The sequence below is a fragment of the Helianthus annuus genome, chromosome 15 (genome assembly GCF_002127325.2).
Source record: "Helianthus annuus cultivar XRQ/B chromosome 15, HanXRQr2.0-SUNRISE, whole genome shotgun sequence".
NCBI classification, from domain to species: Eukaryota; Viridiplantae; Streptophyta; class Magnoliopsida; order Asterales; family Asteraceae; genus Helianthus; species Helianthus annuus.
Window position 1 is genome coordinate 22,833,608 of NC_035447.2, and position 16,748 is coordinate 22,850,355.

Sequence of the window (16,748 nt, forward strand, 5' to 3'; positions counted from 1 at the left end):
GTCTTAATGCATTTGTAATAGTTCAACACTTAATGATCAGATTGTTTGTTACACGAGTAGATGTCTGAATGATTCATACATGCGTTTGTAATGGTTCAGCACTTAATGACCAGCTTGTTTGTTACACGAGTAGATGTCTGAATGATTAATACATTTGACTCTGAATGGTTAAGCAATATACTGAGTCTGAATGGTTAAGACTTCTTATATGAATTTTCCATACATTTGTCTCTAAATGGTTAAGGATTATACTGGCTCTTACTGGTTCAACACTTAATGGTTTAGACCTCTTATTGGTTCAACACTTACACATTCAGAAGTTGCCAAACCCCTTGCTTATTCCGATAGATATACTGGGTAGGATGTTTTAAAAAATGAGAGATAATTTTAAAGACTTGATAACTTTTAGTCCCCACGGTGTGGAGCCTCCACTACGCCGGCACATCGCCTTGTGTCATAGTGTGGAGGAGAGGGTGCCTAGATTTTTTTCCGTGTGGGGGAAAAGGGGGTGACGTGGTGGCTCTTGATTGGTGAGTGTTGTTTGGGTTAGTTTTAATTGGTTGATGTTTATTTATTTTTTAAATTGTCACTTTCAAACCCATTCCATAATTTTTTTGTCACGCCTCTCTAGTAACGTGGTTATCACATGACTCTTTATGATAAAATTATATTAAGGGTGTAGAGAGTGGTTAGACACTTGAAAGTGGTAAACTTTAAAATCAACTAATGGGAGTGTGTCATGTCAAAGTGATAAACTATGCTCAAAAGTGTTGGCAATGGTTAGACACTTCATGAATTAGTAAACTATTTAAAAAGAAAAAAGAAAAAAAATGTGTGATTAGTTGAGATGGCATGAACCCCACCACACACCCCCACTGTCTCCCCTCTCCTCCCTCTCCCCGCATCGGCAACCCCTCACCTATCGACATTAACACCGAGCGGCAAAGAAGGGTAGGCAGCGGTGTTCCCGCACGGCAAAACACTTTCCGACCCACTCCGTATCCCCTAACGGTGATAAAAAAATAAGATGATATAAATAATCCATAAAATTAATCATGTAAGTTATAAATTGTTTAAAACGGAAAACAAGGCAAGGGACAAAGAGTTAACTCAGATTGCATTAAGGGGGTGTTTGGGGTTGAGTTTTGAAAATAGATTATGCGTTTTGAATAATCAGAATCAGATAATTAGCTGTAACAAAACGTGCTGCAGAAAGATAGTGTTTGGATTTGATTATGTTGTTTGATATCACAATAATCAGATAATCAACATTGTTTGGATTTGATTATGTTGTTTGATATCGCAATAATCAGATAATCAACTATTTGAGTGTTTGGCAAGTATATATATTTCAAAAAAATAAATAAGTGAAAACGTAAAAAATCAGTTTTTGGATTATCACGTTTTCCTGCAGCAAGGGGTGACCTACTTATGGATTATCACGTTTTGAACTCTACAAAACGTAAAAAATCACTTTTTATTAATTTTTTACCAAACACTCAAAATAGATTTTTTGCGATTTCAAAACACAATAATCAAATAATCAGGTTGAAAACGCAATCCCAAACACCCCCTAAATCATTAACCTCATCTCTCTCTCTCTCTCTCTCTCTAACAAACTCCGTGTTTCCATCGCACGGTCAAAATACAATCCTCTTCAAATCAAACGGCTAACAATGCTCCTTATTCTCTCTCTCTCTCTCTCTCTCTCTCTCTCTCTCTCTCTTTTGCACACACTCATTAATGCATAACAATATGATCCATATATTCATATACAAATAACACAGACACGAACATGACGTCGTCAACATTCTCGTAATTGTTTTATCTCTTCCTCAATAACCATCCTTTGTGTATCTTTGGCTCTGTTTTCATCCTTTTTTGTAATCCTTCTGTAAGAAACACTCTATCTCACTTTTTTTTTTATCATTTGCTTCTGATCCTGAAGATATCATAGTTTTAATCAGAAAATTTTTTCACGGATTCATTCCTAAATATCTTAGTACATGAATATATTATAGATTGTGAAATCATATATATTCATGTTGCTGATCATGATTTATTTCGTTAATTCATTCTCATTTGTTCTGCAGGCGGTTATTGACAGAATTTGAAACGTAGGTATGAAATTAATTATTAGATTGAATTTTCGCAATTTCATTTTTATTTAAGTTTTTGATTTTTTTCAATATACAGATGATTATTTGCTGATTTAGGTTTTTTTTTTTCAATAGACAGATGTAATTTTTTTTCTTGTTAATTGCTTTACAAGTTTGTATTTGCTACTTGACCATCATCGTAGAAATATAAAATATTTGTTAATTTTTGTCAGATTTGAATAAACAAAACCAGTTATTAGACTTGAATTATTAATTTGTTTGTATCAATGAGATCGGTACCAGTACCGAACATCGCTCTGAAAAGTATGAATATGGAAATCGAGTAAAAATATAAACGGAATACCGTGCTAATTATAGCGGTATGCTCCTAGTTCGGTACGGCTAGGGCAAAAATATACTAGTACCGATACAGAAAACCTAAAAATTAATACCACTAGTGGTATCAATTTTGTTCACTCGATATCGGTACAATGTTGGTAGTCATTAACGCTAAAAAAATGTCTATCCCTTGTGTTTCGATACACAAAAAAGTAATACCGAAACAAAAAAACCCTAAAATACCAAAGGTACGATACCAGTACTCGGTCCCTAGTTTCGATACACAAGTTAATGCTTTATTGAATTCCTGTGTACTAATTGTCAAAATGAATTAAAAAAATATATATTTATTAAATGCATTTAGTTGTATTAAAATCTCATGTATGAGATTGAAATGCTTGCAGGTCTTAAGGTGAAGAACAACTTAGAACAATGTCTTCAACAAATTCGCCATGTGCGGCGTGCAAGTTTTTACGACGAAAATGCACACAAGAATGCGTGTTTGCACCCTACTTCCCACCGGACCAGCCTCAGAAATTTGCCAATGTGCATAAAGTATTTGGTGCTAGTAATGTGTCCAAAATCCTTAACGAACTTAATACTACTCAACGAGAAGACGCGGTTAATTCATTGGCGTATGAGGCTGATGCGAGGCTATGTGATCCTGTTTACGGATGTGTTGGATTGATCTCGGTTCTTCAGCATAGATTAAAGCAAGTTCAGAAAGATTTACACGAGGCGAAAATAGAATTGGCAAGTTACATTGGACCTAATGTGTTGCCTGTTTTGAATCAAGGGTTTATTCCCCAAATTCATAGTATGCCATCATCGTCTGTACCGTACAACATGCAGCCCGCTATGGGCATCGCGGCTCCTACGAATGTGTATCAACAACAACAAGAAATGGTGACCTTTGTTAATTCTATAGAACAACAAGAAATGTTGAGAAACTATGAACAACAACAACAGCAACAACAACAATCGGTTGATATTGTAAGGCATGTGACTGGTAGCGGGTTTAATCCTATGACCACTCCGGCCACCATGTCACCATCGTCGTCGTCGTTAGGTAGTACTTATGTCAATGACATGTGTCACATCCCACAACAAGGGCAAGATCAAAAAACCCAACTCCAAGAGCGTCAACAATTTCTACTCCAACAAGAAACAACTCAGCAGTCAGCGGTTCTCTGCGCACCAATTACTGTTGCACAGAGAACAACTGGCGAAGAAGATAGGAATGTTGCTCCTCATGTTGATCTTTAGGCACCCCTTTTTATTATTTGTTTTGCCCTTAGAGTTAAATTTAGATAATTATGCTACATTTTTTTTTACAATCAAGAAGCATATTTTATAATTTAATTTTTTGGATTTTGTAATTTTATGAGTAGGAAAAGCCAAAACGGGTCTTTATTGCAAAGTAGTTAAAGGAATTATTGTCTGGTCATGATGCGTCACTATCACTAATCATAACTTTATCCTTACAAGTTGAAGTGTCTATGCTGCTGCTACTGTTTCTTTTCATTTTTTGGGAATGGGAGAATATAAAGATTCACTGCCATCTTTCCTTGTTGACTATTTGTAAATGAAGAGAGAGACAACCTTCCGTAACGAGTAACGAATACGACATATGAAAAATAAGAGTAAACTAACAAAATGACCCTTCGGTCACTTTTGACACTTTAGTTCAAAACTCACAACCTTTGAATCTAGGTATATATGTGGTTTCAATTTTGTTGTCATTTTCATCCAAAATTAAAATCTGGTCAAAATTTTCAGTTAACATCCAGTTTTTGTCTTTTTCCTCCCTTTTAATGAAGGGCAAAATTGTCTTTTAACGTTTTATTATAACAAATTAAAAAAATCTGACCATTTTGCTCTTCATTAAAATGGATGAAAAAAACAAAAAAATTGGATGTTAACTGAAAAATCTGACCAAATTTTACTTTTGGATGAAAATGGCAATAAAATTGATACCACAGGGATCCAGATTCAAAAGGTTTGAGTTTTGGAATAAAGTGACAAAACTGACCAAACCTCAGGGACCATTTTGGCAGTTTACTCTGAAAATAAATTTACATTTATATATATTTTTTAGAGTGAATTGTCATTTTAGTCACTGAGGTTTGACCAAAATTGACACTTTAGTCCAAATATTTTTTTTCCTCTGGATCCCTAACTTTTCCAACTTTTTGCCATTTTGATCACGTTGCCTAACTCCATCAAAAAAACTGGTTATAACCAGCGGTATTTTTGGTATTAACATAAAAAAGTTTATAAATTACCATTTTAGTTCAATCTTTTTAACCCACTATATAAAACTATCTCATATTCACATCTCTCTCTACCCACATTTCCCCTTACCACCACCGCAAAGCATCTGGCGCACCACCACCCATCATCATCAACGCCTCCAGTCCACCACCACCACAACCATCTCCCACCACACAAACAATAACACCTCTGCCTTTCTCTTTCTAAACCGCAACCATCATCAAAGCTCCAGAATTTTAAACCAAATTCCATCCATCTGCCACAAAGAAAGCACATGGAAACATGTTTCTCCCTCAAATCGATCATGTTCTATCCTCTGTATATAGCCACCGTCGCCGTTATTACTCCGGCTAAAGCCGCCGGCTGTCAACCGGATATATATATAGCGTGGGGTTCTAGAGTGAACACCGGTGTATTTGTGAACTGAGTGAACAAATCCTAACCATTGATTTACATCATCAAATCGTAAAATACACTAGTATATTTTCATAATCAAATTCTGGCCATTGATTTACACGCAATGCACCATTCTCCCAAGAAATACATTGCCATTTGGTTCTATTCGTGATTCACGTAATATCCTCCATCACCTCATATATGACGCCTCTTTTGTTGAAGAGTTTATTATTTCTACATAGCCAGATCTTACACATTGTCGTCATGATTCATGAATGTGGCACAAGCCAAAAGCTAGTTCTGACGTTATTCTGCTCTTTTTGCTTCTATATCTATATGTCGTGCCTTGTATCTTGTGATGTTATTCGAGTGGTCCCTGGTTATGTCTTGTATGTGAATCCGTTCCCCCCAACCCCCAATTAAACTCAAGATAAACATCTCAATCAATCATACCCAGTATAATCTCACTCATAGCTTAGCGAGGGTGGGATGTAGGCCAGTCTTACCTTTATCACGGGGGGTAGAGAGACTGCTTCCAGTGAGACACCCAACTCCACAATCATATCTAGGCAAAAAAGTCGAATAAAAACAGAAAAAGACATATGACCACATAGAATCATATCTAGGCAAAAGAGTCGGGATAAAAAAGGAAAAAGACATATATAACTACATAAATAGTACTAAACATATTCTTACTAAGCTACCAAAAAGATGAAAACATATAATAGGAACATATAGCACTTCAAATAGACACGTCATCTATAATATTCCTAGGCCATCAAAATGGACTAAAGAAGCTAAGCTCCTAAAACAAGAAACTAATACAAAACTGTGTCAACCTCCTAAAAGTCCTTAACCTTAATCTTGCGTCTCCACGAACCCCTATCCTTGACCATCTTCGCAGAGAGGTGTAAGTCTAACAAATCCTTTCTAACTCGCTCTTCCCAAGTCATTTCCGGCCTGCCTCTACTACTCTTCCCCTCCACAGTGAGTTTCTACTGATCTAACTGTAGCCGTCACTTGTCTCCTCCGAACATGCCCAAACCATCTCAACCTCCCCTCCCTAGCCTTACCTAAAATACTAGCCACCCTCAATCTTTCCCTAAAAACCTGATTTCTTATCCTATCCAACCTAGTATGCCCACACATCCACCTTAAAATCCTCATCTCTGCCACTTTCAGCTTCTGTGCTTGTGTCTTCTTGATGGCCCAATAATTTATTCCATATAACATAGCAGGTCTAACTGCAACCCTATAGAACTTTCCATTTAATTTTGTTGGGAACCTCTTGTCGCACAATACCCTAGCAACTGCTCTCTACCTACATCATCCGGCCTGAACTCGATGAGCTACGTCACTATCTATATCCCTATTATTTTGTACAAAAGATCTTAAATACTTGAATTTAGTTACCTCCGAAACCACTTGCCCCTCAATGGAGATTTGAGTGTCCTGGTCGCCTACACCATTGAAATCACAGTAAAGATACTTAGTCTTAGAGCGACTAATCCTTAACCAGTTACCCTCTAAAGCTACTCGCCACTCCTTTAACCTTGCATTCAAGCTTTGTTTACCCTCCACCACTAACACAATATCATCGGCAAAAAGCAAGCACCTCGGAGCTGTCTCCTGGATCAACTTAGACAACTCATCTAAGACATATGCAAAAAGAAACGGACTCAACGCAGACCCTTGATGGAGTTCTACCTCCACAGGGAAGACATCAGTATCCCCTATAGGTGCGCGCACGCTAGTTTCAGTTGTAATATACATATCCCTAATTAGGTCTATATATTTCCCTGGAATCCCTCTACTCTCCAAACTATCTCAAATCAGCCTGTGTGGTACACTGTCATATGCCTTTTCAAGGTCAATGAACACCATATGTAGATCTCGCTTCTTCTCCTTATACTTCTCCAGCAATCTCCTTAGAATGTGTATTGCTTCCGTAGTTGATCGCCCCGCCATGAAACCAAATTGGTTCACCGAAACCTGAGTTTCTCTTCTAAGTCTATTCTCAATTATCCTCTCCCATAATTTCATAGTATGCCCTAGTAACTTAATCCCTCTGTAATTCCCACAATATTGAGTGTCTCCTTTGTTCTTATATAAGGGCACTATGACACTGCTCTTCCATTGATCTAGCATGCTTCCAGATTTGAAAATAAGATTAAACAGAGTAGTTAGCCATTGAACTCCTTCATCACCTAAACACCTCCACACCTTAATGGGCATGTTATCCGGACCAATTGTCTTAGCCCTTCCCATCTTCCTAAGTGCAGTCCTTACCTCTCCCTATGTTATATGCCGACAGTAGCTGTTATTTGGTTGTCTCCTTTGCGCAATGGTGTTGTCACTTTCTTGTTGGTTAGCCCTCTCATCATTGAAAAGTTTATGGAAATAGTTTTTCCATCTCAATTTAATGTCATGATCCTTAACTAAAACACGACTGTCTTCCTCCTTTATAAACTTCACTACCCCTAGATCTTGTTTTCTACGCTCCCTAGTTTTGGCGATCTTAAACATATCATGCTCCCCATCATTTGTTTCCAAGTGTGTGTACATCTGCTTAAAGGCTTTGTTCTTTGCCTCTACCACTACCTTTTTCGCCTCCCTCTTGGCCTTTTTGTATCGCTCCTTCCTCGTCATCTCTCCTCTTCATTCGTACACCCTAAAAGATCTCTAAAACTCCTTTGCTTGTCCCTTATTTTGGTTTGCACATCCTTACTCCACCACCATGATTCCTTATGCATACTCCTCTTTCCTGTTGTGACCCCTAGAGTCCTCTTCGCCACATGTGTAATGGTGGTCGCCATAACCTCCCACATCCGGTTTGCATCCCCAACCATTCGAGTCGAAATATGCCCTTTATGAGTAATGGTAGTCGAGATGACCTTATCTCTGAATGCTACTATCTTATCTCCCTTCAAATTTCCCTATCAAATCCTAGGTCGTATGTCCTTCTCCCCCTTAGACACTTTTTTACTCATGAACGCATCTGCCACCAAAAGACGATGTTGAGCCACTGTTGTCTCCCCTAGTATAACCTTGCAATCTTTCCACCAATGTCGCTCCCCTCATCTTATCAAAAGATAGTCAATCTGAGTGCTACGACCCCCACTGCTAAAAGTAATCAACTATGAATCTCTCTTCTTGAAAAATGAGTTTATAATACCTAGATCATGAGCCACCGCAAAGTCTAGAAGATCCCTACCAGGGTTGTTCTTATCACCAAAACCAAAACCCCCATGCACCAACTAAAAGCCACTATTATCCTTACTAGTGTGCCCATTAAAGTCACCCCCTATAAAAATTGTATCCTCCCTAGGTATGTTCCTCATAACGAAGTCTATACAATCCCAAAAAAAAAAAAAAAAAAAAAAAAAAAAAAAAAAAAACTCTTTTCTCATGATCTCCTAGTCCCACTTGTGGTGCATAGGCACAAACCACCAACACTTCCTCTCTTAATACTAGCCTCAAAGCCATAATCCTATCGTTGTGCCGAATCACCTCAACTACGTTTTTTGTACAGATTCATAGCGATTAAAAATCCTACCCCCATTCTTTGCCTCATCGGATCCCGAATACAACTACTTGTACCCATTGCAACCCCCCCCCCCCCCTCTATGTCCCTTCCACCTAGTCTCTTGAAGGCACACTATCTCTACTCTACGTCTTTTAAGTGAATCTACCACCTCAAATAATTTACTACTAAGGGTTCCTACATTCCAAGAGGCCACCCGCAAACTATATTCCCTATCATTTCCCTTGCCTGCACCCCTCGCCCTTGGACACGATCTCACGAAAAGTAATGAATCCTTTTGTCTATGATTGCAACTAGTCGCCCAATAAGACAATACACACACAAACAACAAAACACACACAAACAACAAAACACACACAAACACCGAATAAAGTCGTTAAAAAAATCATGACACGCGACGTACAATGAACAACTAACAACACACAATGAGCAACAACATACAACGAACCACAAAACACATATAACCCACTACACAATATAACAACAATAATAAATATATACAAAAGCTATGTTAAAGCACAATATTCACAAAATCGTATAGTTGTATGTGTAAGCACACAGTAAGCAAGTGAGAAAAAAAATAATAAAATATATATAAAAGCTATGTTAAATAGTTTTTTTCCTTTTTTTTACTATAGTATATATGAATTTTTTTCCAACAAATCTGTAGTCGTGCAATTGTGGGCGTTTTTATGCAAATCACGCCCAAGCATGGCCCTCGTGGGCGTTTTTTTTTTGGCCAAAATGCTTTTGTCGTGGTTTTTTTTCCACGCCCTTGCTTCCTTTCCTTTGGCCAATCACCCTTCATCTACCTTTTGTTTGTCCAATAAGATTTTTTGATGGTTTTTTTTTATTTAATTTTATAATGCCTCACAATGCCCACATCCCCACTACACCCATTTTAGAAAACTCCCCATAATGCCCCATTGCTGACTGGGTTAACACATGGCGCAAAACGCCCAAGGGTAGGGTATTATTCACCCCAACGACTACGCATGGTCTTATGTATGATATAGGGATCAACAAATCCTTGTTATATATAACATAAAAATAGGGATCAACAAATCCTTGTTATATATAACATAAAAATACAAGGATAATATAAATGGGGATGGTTCAGATGAAAACCACTTTTATCGCGAAAACTCAAAAACTAACTAAAAAAGCCTAAAAAACACACAAATTTTTTTTTTTCAATTTTTTTATTAAAATCGCTAGTTTTTTTATATAAAAAAACTTTAAAAAAATTGTAGTGCACATGTATAATAATTCTACACATGTAAATTATTACACATGTGCACTACAAAAAAAAAAAAAAAAAAAAAAAAAAAAAAAAATTGAATTTTTTTATATAATTTAAATAGCGAAAATTTGTATGAAAAAAAAATTGGTATGTTTTTTAAGCTTTTTTAGTTAGTTTTCGAGTTTTCCGATAACTAGTGGTTTTCATTTGAACCTTCCACTAATATAAATAGAGATAAGTTTTTAACGGCGTGAACAGAGATAATTGTTGATAAGGACCGTGTGCACCTGGGTTTGTCGTGGGACTCCCGCCGCAAAGATCGTCACCACAAAAAACCTTCAACGAAAAAATCGTCGCCGGAAAAAACCTAAGGTCCGAACAGCACAACCTCGTGAATCTTGACTGCTTTGAACAAAGCTTGCCTGACCCAATACCTACTGGAACTTTGTGCGAGTTTAAATCTTGGAAAATTTTGAAGCAGGAGGGGTCGGAGAAGTGAATCTGCCCGGTAGAAAAGGGAGGGAAAACAGCTCCTGCAAAAGGAGGAAATGACCTTTGCCCGTTCTGACGTCGTACCGAGTTAGTGAGGAAGCTACCTTCACTGGATTTGGAGAACATTCCGGCCGGCAAAACAAGGATGCCGGTGAAAAAAGGGATGTTGCTATTGCACGGATGAGGTGTCCGTTCTTTTGTTTTTTTGTACGGAGAGAAGCACTTACAACTTAGAAAGAATCATCTAATCGCAATGAAAAACTGTTATTAGTGGTGTAGGTCTTATCTTACCCACAAAAAATTAAGCTTGTTAGCACACTTTTTCAACACTGGACAGAATTAGTAAGAAAATAAACTATCAACTGTTTACACAATAAAATCACAAATAAAGCTGTACATTAGCTAGATGTTTTAACTTTTAAATTTTAAATATATCACAACTAGATAAAGCTTTTTGAATACATAACAAAATAAACTACCAAACGAGGATGATCATAAGTGCATATTACTACAAAAAACTGCAAGGTACATTCGGTTTTCAGTAATCACCTTTTGTTTTCTACATTTTTCATTGCAACAACAGATACATCATACATGTCACTAGGGTTACAACAGGGCCAGTTGGTTAGAGATGAATAATTAAAGCAAAATTTCATGCTCTTAACTAGCATGAGTGCAGGACTCACCTTTCAGCCTTAATGAAATGAGTTGATAAAAGCTTTGAAACAGTAAATCCATTAAATGTGTCCACATCAAAGAGCTCTTTCAGCTTGTCATCGCATAGAATTCTTCTTTTGTCCGAGGGATCCTTCAAGACCAAAAACAAAACAGCATAACTAATAGACCAACAATTATAAAAACGAAAATTTCATATATCCCTCTTAAGAACTTGATCTAAAATCATATTTACCAAACAAGAAACCATTATATCAAAAGTAAAATGCCATTTTCGTGCTTGAGGTTTGGCCACTTTTGCGACTTTCGTCCAAAGGTTTGTTTTTCCGCATCTGGATCCAAAAGGTTTAAAATCTTTCCATTTTATCCGACTCGTTAACCCCATCCATTTTTTCTCCGCTAAATGAGGGGCATTTCTGTCTTTTAATACATTTTTTTATTAAAATAAAAGAACACTATAAGAAATAAAGATCCACCTCTGTTGACTTTCTCCCCAACCAAACCCTTTAATCATCACAAAAATGTCTAAAAAGATGAGAACACCTAGGGGTGTTCATCGAATCGAATATCGAATTTTCGAATTATTCGAATCGAATTGTTCGAATAATTTTTATTTTTCCTTGAATTCGTATTCGATCCGAATTCGTATTCGAATAAAAAACCCAATTCGTATTCGATTCGTATTCGATTAAAATTTCGAATTCGAATCGAATTCGAATAAATTCGATTTAATTCATATTCTTTAAAACATGTAAAAACTATTAAAATGAAACATAAATTTTAAAGCAACCATAAAGCACAATATCACATTAAAAAGTTTCAAATAAAGTATCACAAGTCTAAAATTCAAAACGAGAAGGCGGGAATAGTCACTCCACATTACAAGTTAATATTCTTATGGTTAGAAATCAATTGATAGATTTGTTACTTAGGTTTTACTTATGGGTCATGTAGTGGGTTTGGTAATGGGTAATTTTAATACTTGGAAAAAATTTGAAAATAATAGTGTAGCTTAATAAAAGTTATATATGTATTATATAGAAAAATAATAAATAAAAATGTATAATTTTTATTCGAATTTCGAATCGAATCGAATTTGAAATTATAAATTCGTATTCGATTTACTTGACTCGAATTGAATCGAATTCGAATTCTTATAATCGAAACGAATTCTTGATAATCGAATCGAATTTAAACGAATTTCGAATTTTTCGAATTCGAAACGAATCCTGAACACCCCTAAGAACACCCTTGACTTAACGTTAAAAAATGGATGGAGTTAACAAGTTGGATGAAAATGGCAAGATTTCTAACCTTTTGGATCCAAATGCGGAAAAACAAACCTTTGGATGAAAGTCGCAAAAGTAGCCAAATCACAGGGACAAAAATGGCATTTTACTCTTCTGGTTGGGTAAAATAAAAAACGCGAGCAGATAACATTGCTTATTTTGCATTGACCAGTTAAAAGGTAAGACATACAAACCTGAAGGTTGTTTTGTTTAATGTAGTCCCAAATTCTCTTCACAACGTCTGAACGTGCCAATGCATTTTCACCTGTTCCAAGAAATTTCACTAGAGCTACTGAAAGCGGAATCGGAGCCATAATACCAGAACCACCGCCACTACCCTTCTGTCGCTTCTCCTTTCTTTTTGGCTCATCTGAATCTGCAAGACAGACAAAGTGAGTCTACAAACTTAAATTCAATACTGGTTTTTGTTTTTTGTTTGGTTGGAGTATGAGGCGTTTGCTTCACAGATGGTTGATTGGAAAAAAAGATAAGAAATTCTGTGTACTTCTATTCAGTTAATGCGGTTGAATATCGGATATCGGTCAAGGACCGATATTCGAGATATAGGTTATCGCGGTAGGATATCGGTAATTTTAATATCATGCAGAATTTATATATATAGCAATTTAACACTAACAATTCAGTAATTGTAGCAAGTGTGAATTGATTAAGACTTAAAACACAACACTTAACACTAACAATTAACAAATAAGACTTAAAACACAACACCTAACACTAACAATTAACAAATAAGACTTAAAAAACTAATAGCAGCAATAAGAAGAAAAACAAATGGTAGAACGAAGAAGAAGGGTACTAAAATCGGAAAAAATGGTGATATATTGGCTATATGGGTCAAATATCGCCGATAATTACCGATATTTGACACCGATATTTTACATGGGGACTGATAACCGATATATCACCGATATTAACTGCATGGATGTACTTTTTTTTATATTTTTTTCAGTTACATGCTCGAATAGAAGAACTTTGCAATCACATACTTCTACACTAATAATCATATGAAGTACATCCATAATGGTTGAGATGATAATGTTCTCTTGATCTACTTGTTCTTTCCCTCATTCTCTTGTCCTATTGACCATTTATTTAGTTATTTTGTTACAACCAGATGAAAAATAACATAAAATGATATGACTGCCCAAGTATAAGTATGTGATTTAAATTTCCTTTTGTTTTATTACTAATTCCAATGCATAAAAAATAAGAACTGTATTGGCATGCCAATATAACACACCTTCTCTTTCCTTCTTTGGCTTTTTTTCCTTCGGTTCTGCACTTACAGGAGCTGCAATAAAAACTTTGGTCAAATCCAGAGTAACTCAGAGAAAGGTATGTTACATAGTTTTACATTTCTACTATGCAGTTATAGTGGTCGAAAATCAAATAGCGGTCAAGGTCCGCTATATGATATATAGGTTATAGCGGTAATTTTTGTATCATGCATATTTTGTGTGTGTGTGTGTGTGTATATATATATATATTGAAAAATACTAATAATAATATCAAAATTTATAGTAATATGATAATATCATATTATCATGCAAAATATTAGTAGTAATATCAAAATCCAAAACATGAACCAAGGAGTCCAACGATTTAGAGATTTAAGTTTAATTTTGTTGAATGATGAACTGATGAAGAACCAGCGAATGAAGACTTTTGGCTTCGATTTAGGTTTAATTTTGGGTTTGAGCCTTCACTTTTAGGTTTATTTATAAACAAAAAGTTGATTAATGTGGCCTTTACCTTACTTTTGGGCTGAAGTAAGAAAAACCGCTAAAAGCAGTGCTACGACCACTATACGGGTTTTAAAATAGCAGTCCAATAGTGGGATTTAGCACCACTAATAGTGGGACCGCTATGGGTTCGTATGTCGCTAAGCGCTATAGCACGCTATTGACTGCATAGCTTTTCTACAAGATAACTATGATCACGATGTTTCCATGGTAAGCATAAATAAAAATATGAATGCAGAATAAGAGGGAAAAAAAAGTAGTACCGCCATCAGAATTTAACGGCCATATATGCTTTGCAAGAGCCTTATTCATTTGGAACATGTCTATAGTATCCACACCAAAAAGTTCCTGTAACAGTCCATCACAGCGTATGTTCCTCCTATTGGCTGGATCTTGCAGATCGTGCTCTCGAATGTAACTCCAAAGTTGTTTAACAACCTATGATTAAATAGCTTTCAAGATATAATATACATCCAGAAATATAAATCCCATCCAGACAATCATCACAAAACATAAAAAAAAATCCCTGAGGTGTTTTCCAGATAACCTCGTGCCTCAAGTGCGCACTTTTCGAAACCAAAACAAGAAACCTTGCATAATGCTACCAGTACCTCTGTTCTAGCTAATTCAGGCACCCCTGTAAACTTTTGAAGTTGGGGAGAAAGAGTACATAACTTGGTAAAACCACCCCCTTTTTTCTTCACCTCTTTGTTCCCTTTTTTTGACCTAAATACACAAACACATTCATAACTTCATATCATTTGAAAAAAAATAAATCTAATCCTAATGCTAATTAACAGCTTTTATACAGTAATATAAGACACAAATTTCTTATACTTTCCAACATTCACAAATTAATGCCAAGGTACCAAGATAATAAACTAAATGAACTGCATCATCCTAATCCTAATCAACCGCTTGTATACAGTAACATAAGACACAAATTTCCTATAGTTTCGGTTTCCAACAATCAACAAACTATGACAAGTTACCAAGAAAATAAACTAAATGACCTACATTATCCTAATGCTAATTAACAGCTTGTCTACAGTAACAAAAGACACAAAATTCTCTAAAGTTTCCTACAATCAATAAATTAACGTCAAAGTACCAAAAGAATAAACTAAGGGTGATGATATTTGGACCCTCCCTGTACGCCACGTATAGCGCTATACGTGGCCTATAGGGTTACAAATGCACTAAATGAGGGCTCTATACGCCACATGTAGCGCTATACGTGGTGTATAGACTATAGAGTACGGGGTCACCATTTCCCAAGGCCGTGCAGGTAAATGGACTGCATTGTCGATTGTACTATTTAAAGCGGGTGCCCAAATAACCAAAGCCTAAACTAAATGAACTGCATTGTAGATTGTACTGTTTAAAGGTCAAAGCTAGTACAGTTTATAAACCGAGCCGAGCAGCTCGTTTAAAAAACTGAGCTGACTTCGAACCAAGCTTTTTCCGAACTCTTTTCGAGCAAGCCTTGAGCCACAGGCTTTTTAAAAAGCCCTATGCATCAGTTAGAGATAGAAACCCTAAGGGAACAAACCTAAAAACAGAGCATACATTCCTCAAATTTAAACACAATCAAATCAACACAGCATTCAAAATCACTAAAATAATAATAAAAAACATCAAACCCTAACTTTCTGCTACTGCCGCTCTTGCCATTGCTGTCTTCTTCAACCTCATCTTCTTCAACTTCCTCTGGTTCTTCCTCTTCGTTATCGTCTTCGTTCTCGTTCGGTTGCTGATTTTGAATATAGACATCGATTTGTTCGCGAATAAACGCCTTTTTGTCAGTTAAATCGATTCCGAATTCGTGTTCTAGTTGCCGACGGATGCTGGCGGTTGTGGTGGTGGTTAAATCGGCGGTGGTCAGGATTTGTTGTAGCCGATCGGTGAGTTCGGAGTCCGGTACCATCGTTCGCCGGTGCCGAAAGTTGAAAGTCGGTTGACGGTGGAGAAATGATGAGAAGATAAAGTGGAAGTATATGAGTTTTCTCTTTTTAGTTCCTTGTGGTTAAAAGTTATGCTTGTTTTATGTTTAAAGCCATTTAGCTATTTTGGGGGTCTTGTTGAAGATTTTTGCTAATTTTAGGATTGTTTGGTTTGTGATTTCTAATGTAAACTAGGGGAATTTCCATGCGTTGCAATGGGGCATTCAGTTGATATTGGTTTGGTTAGTATAGCAACCATAAGATATATGACCAAGAAAATATTGACACATGTTTTGTAATGTTTGAATAAACGAACATATGAAGAATGGGTGAATAAATTCGCTTTCAATATAAAAAAACTAATTATTAAAGTCATTAATACTAACCCAATTAAAAAGTAGCCCAAGTTTGGAAACCATAAAAGAAATACATAAAAGATATGTCTTCACCAAGTGATATAAGAATTTAGCCAAGCATGACCTTTGTTTAACAAATATTCTTACGATCAATCTCGGATCCCGAGACTACATACACACTCTAAAGATGAAAAAATGGATAATGGTGGTGGATGATGGTGTTGTAGTGGTGGTGGAGTGGTGGCAAGTGAGAGAGAAGTGGTTTGCCAAGGGATGAGTTGAAGTGGAACCAAGCACTCCAATTTATAGCTGTCCTCAGAAGCTTTAGCATGGCC

At 36.3% G+C, this 16,748-nt stretch overlaps 3 protein-coding genes across 7 annotated transcripts; 1 reads left to right on the forward strand and 2 right to left on the reverse strand.

Annotated features, from left to right (window-relative positions):
• The first annotated feature begins 1,616 nt into the window (after window positions 1–1,616).
• On the forward strand, window positions 1,617–3,924 carry LOC110909509 (LOB domain-containing protein 36). 2 transcript variants are annotated; one of them, XM_022154425.2, is made up of 3 exons: window positions 1,617–1,894; window positions 2,094–2,117; window positions 2,843–3,924. In XM_022154425.2, the coding sequence occupies exon 3, from the start codon at window positions 2,871–2,873 to the stop codon at window positions 3,702–3,704; it is 834 nt and encodes a 277-aa protein (XP_022010117.1). In that variant the 5' UTR covers window positions 1,617–1,894; window positions 2,094–2,117; window positions 2,843–2,870; the 3' UTR covers window positions 3,705–3,924. The 2 variants fall into 2 exon arrangements, with proteins under 2 accessions (XP_022010117.1, XP_022010116.1); XM_022154424.2 differs by having other exon boundaries at window positions 1,618–1,894; window positions 2,094–2,121.
• Window positions 3,925–6,434: 2,510 nt separating this feature from the next.
• On the reverse strand, window positions 6,435–6,881 carry LOC110913472. The gene has a single exon (XM_022158300.1). It carries the CDS (start codon window positions 6,879–6,881, stop codon window positions 6,435–6,437), a length of 447 nt encoding a protein of 148 aa, XP_022013992.1.
• A 3,982-nt stretch (window positions 6,882–10,863) lies between these two features.
• Window positions 10,864–16,162, reverse strand: LOC110911117 (upstream activation factor subunit spp27). Of its 4 annotated transcripts, none has more exons than XM_022155698.2 (6): window positions 15,758–16,162; window positions 14,726–14,840; window positions 14,378–14,552; window positions 13,613–13,663; window positions 12,546–12,730; window positions 10,864–11,195 (listed from the first exon to the last, which is right to left on the reverse strand). In XM_022155698.2, exons 1-6 carry the CDS (start codon window positions 16,039–16,041, stop codon window positions 11,070–11,072), a joined length of 936 nt encoding a protein of 311 aa, XP_022011390.1. In that variant the 5' UTR covers window positions 16,042–16,162; the 3' UTR covers window positions 10,864–11,069. The 4 variants fall into 4 exon arrangements, with proteins under 4 accessions (XP_022011390.1, XP_022011392.1, XP_022011391.1 ...); XM_022155700.2 differs by having other exon boundaries at window positions 15,764–16,161; XM_022155699.2 differs by having other exon boundaries at window positions 10,877–11,195; window positions 12,546–12,727.
• Between the last annotated feature and the right edge of the window lie 586 nt (window positions 16,163–16,748).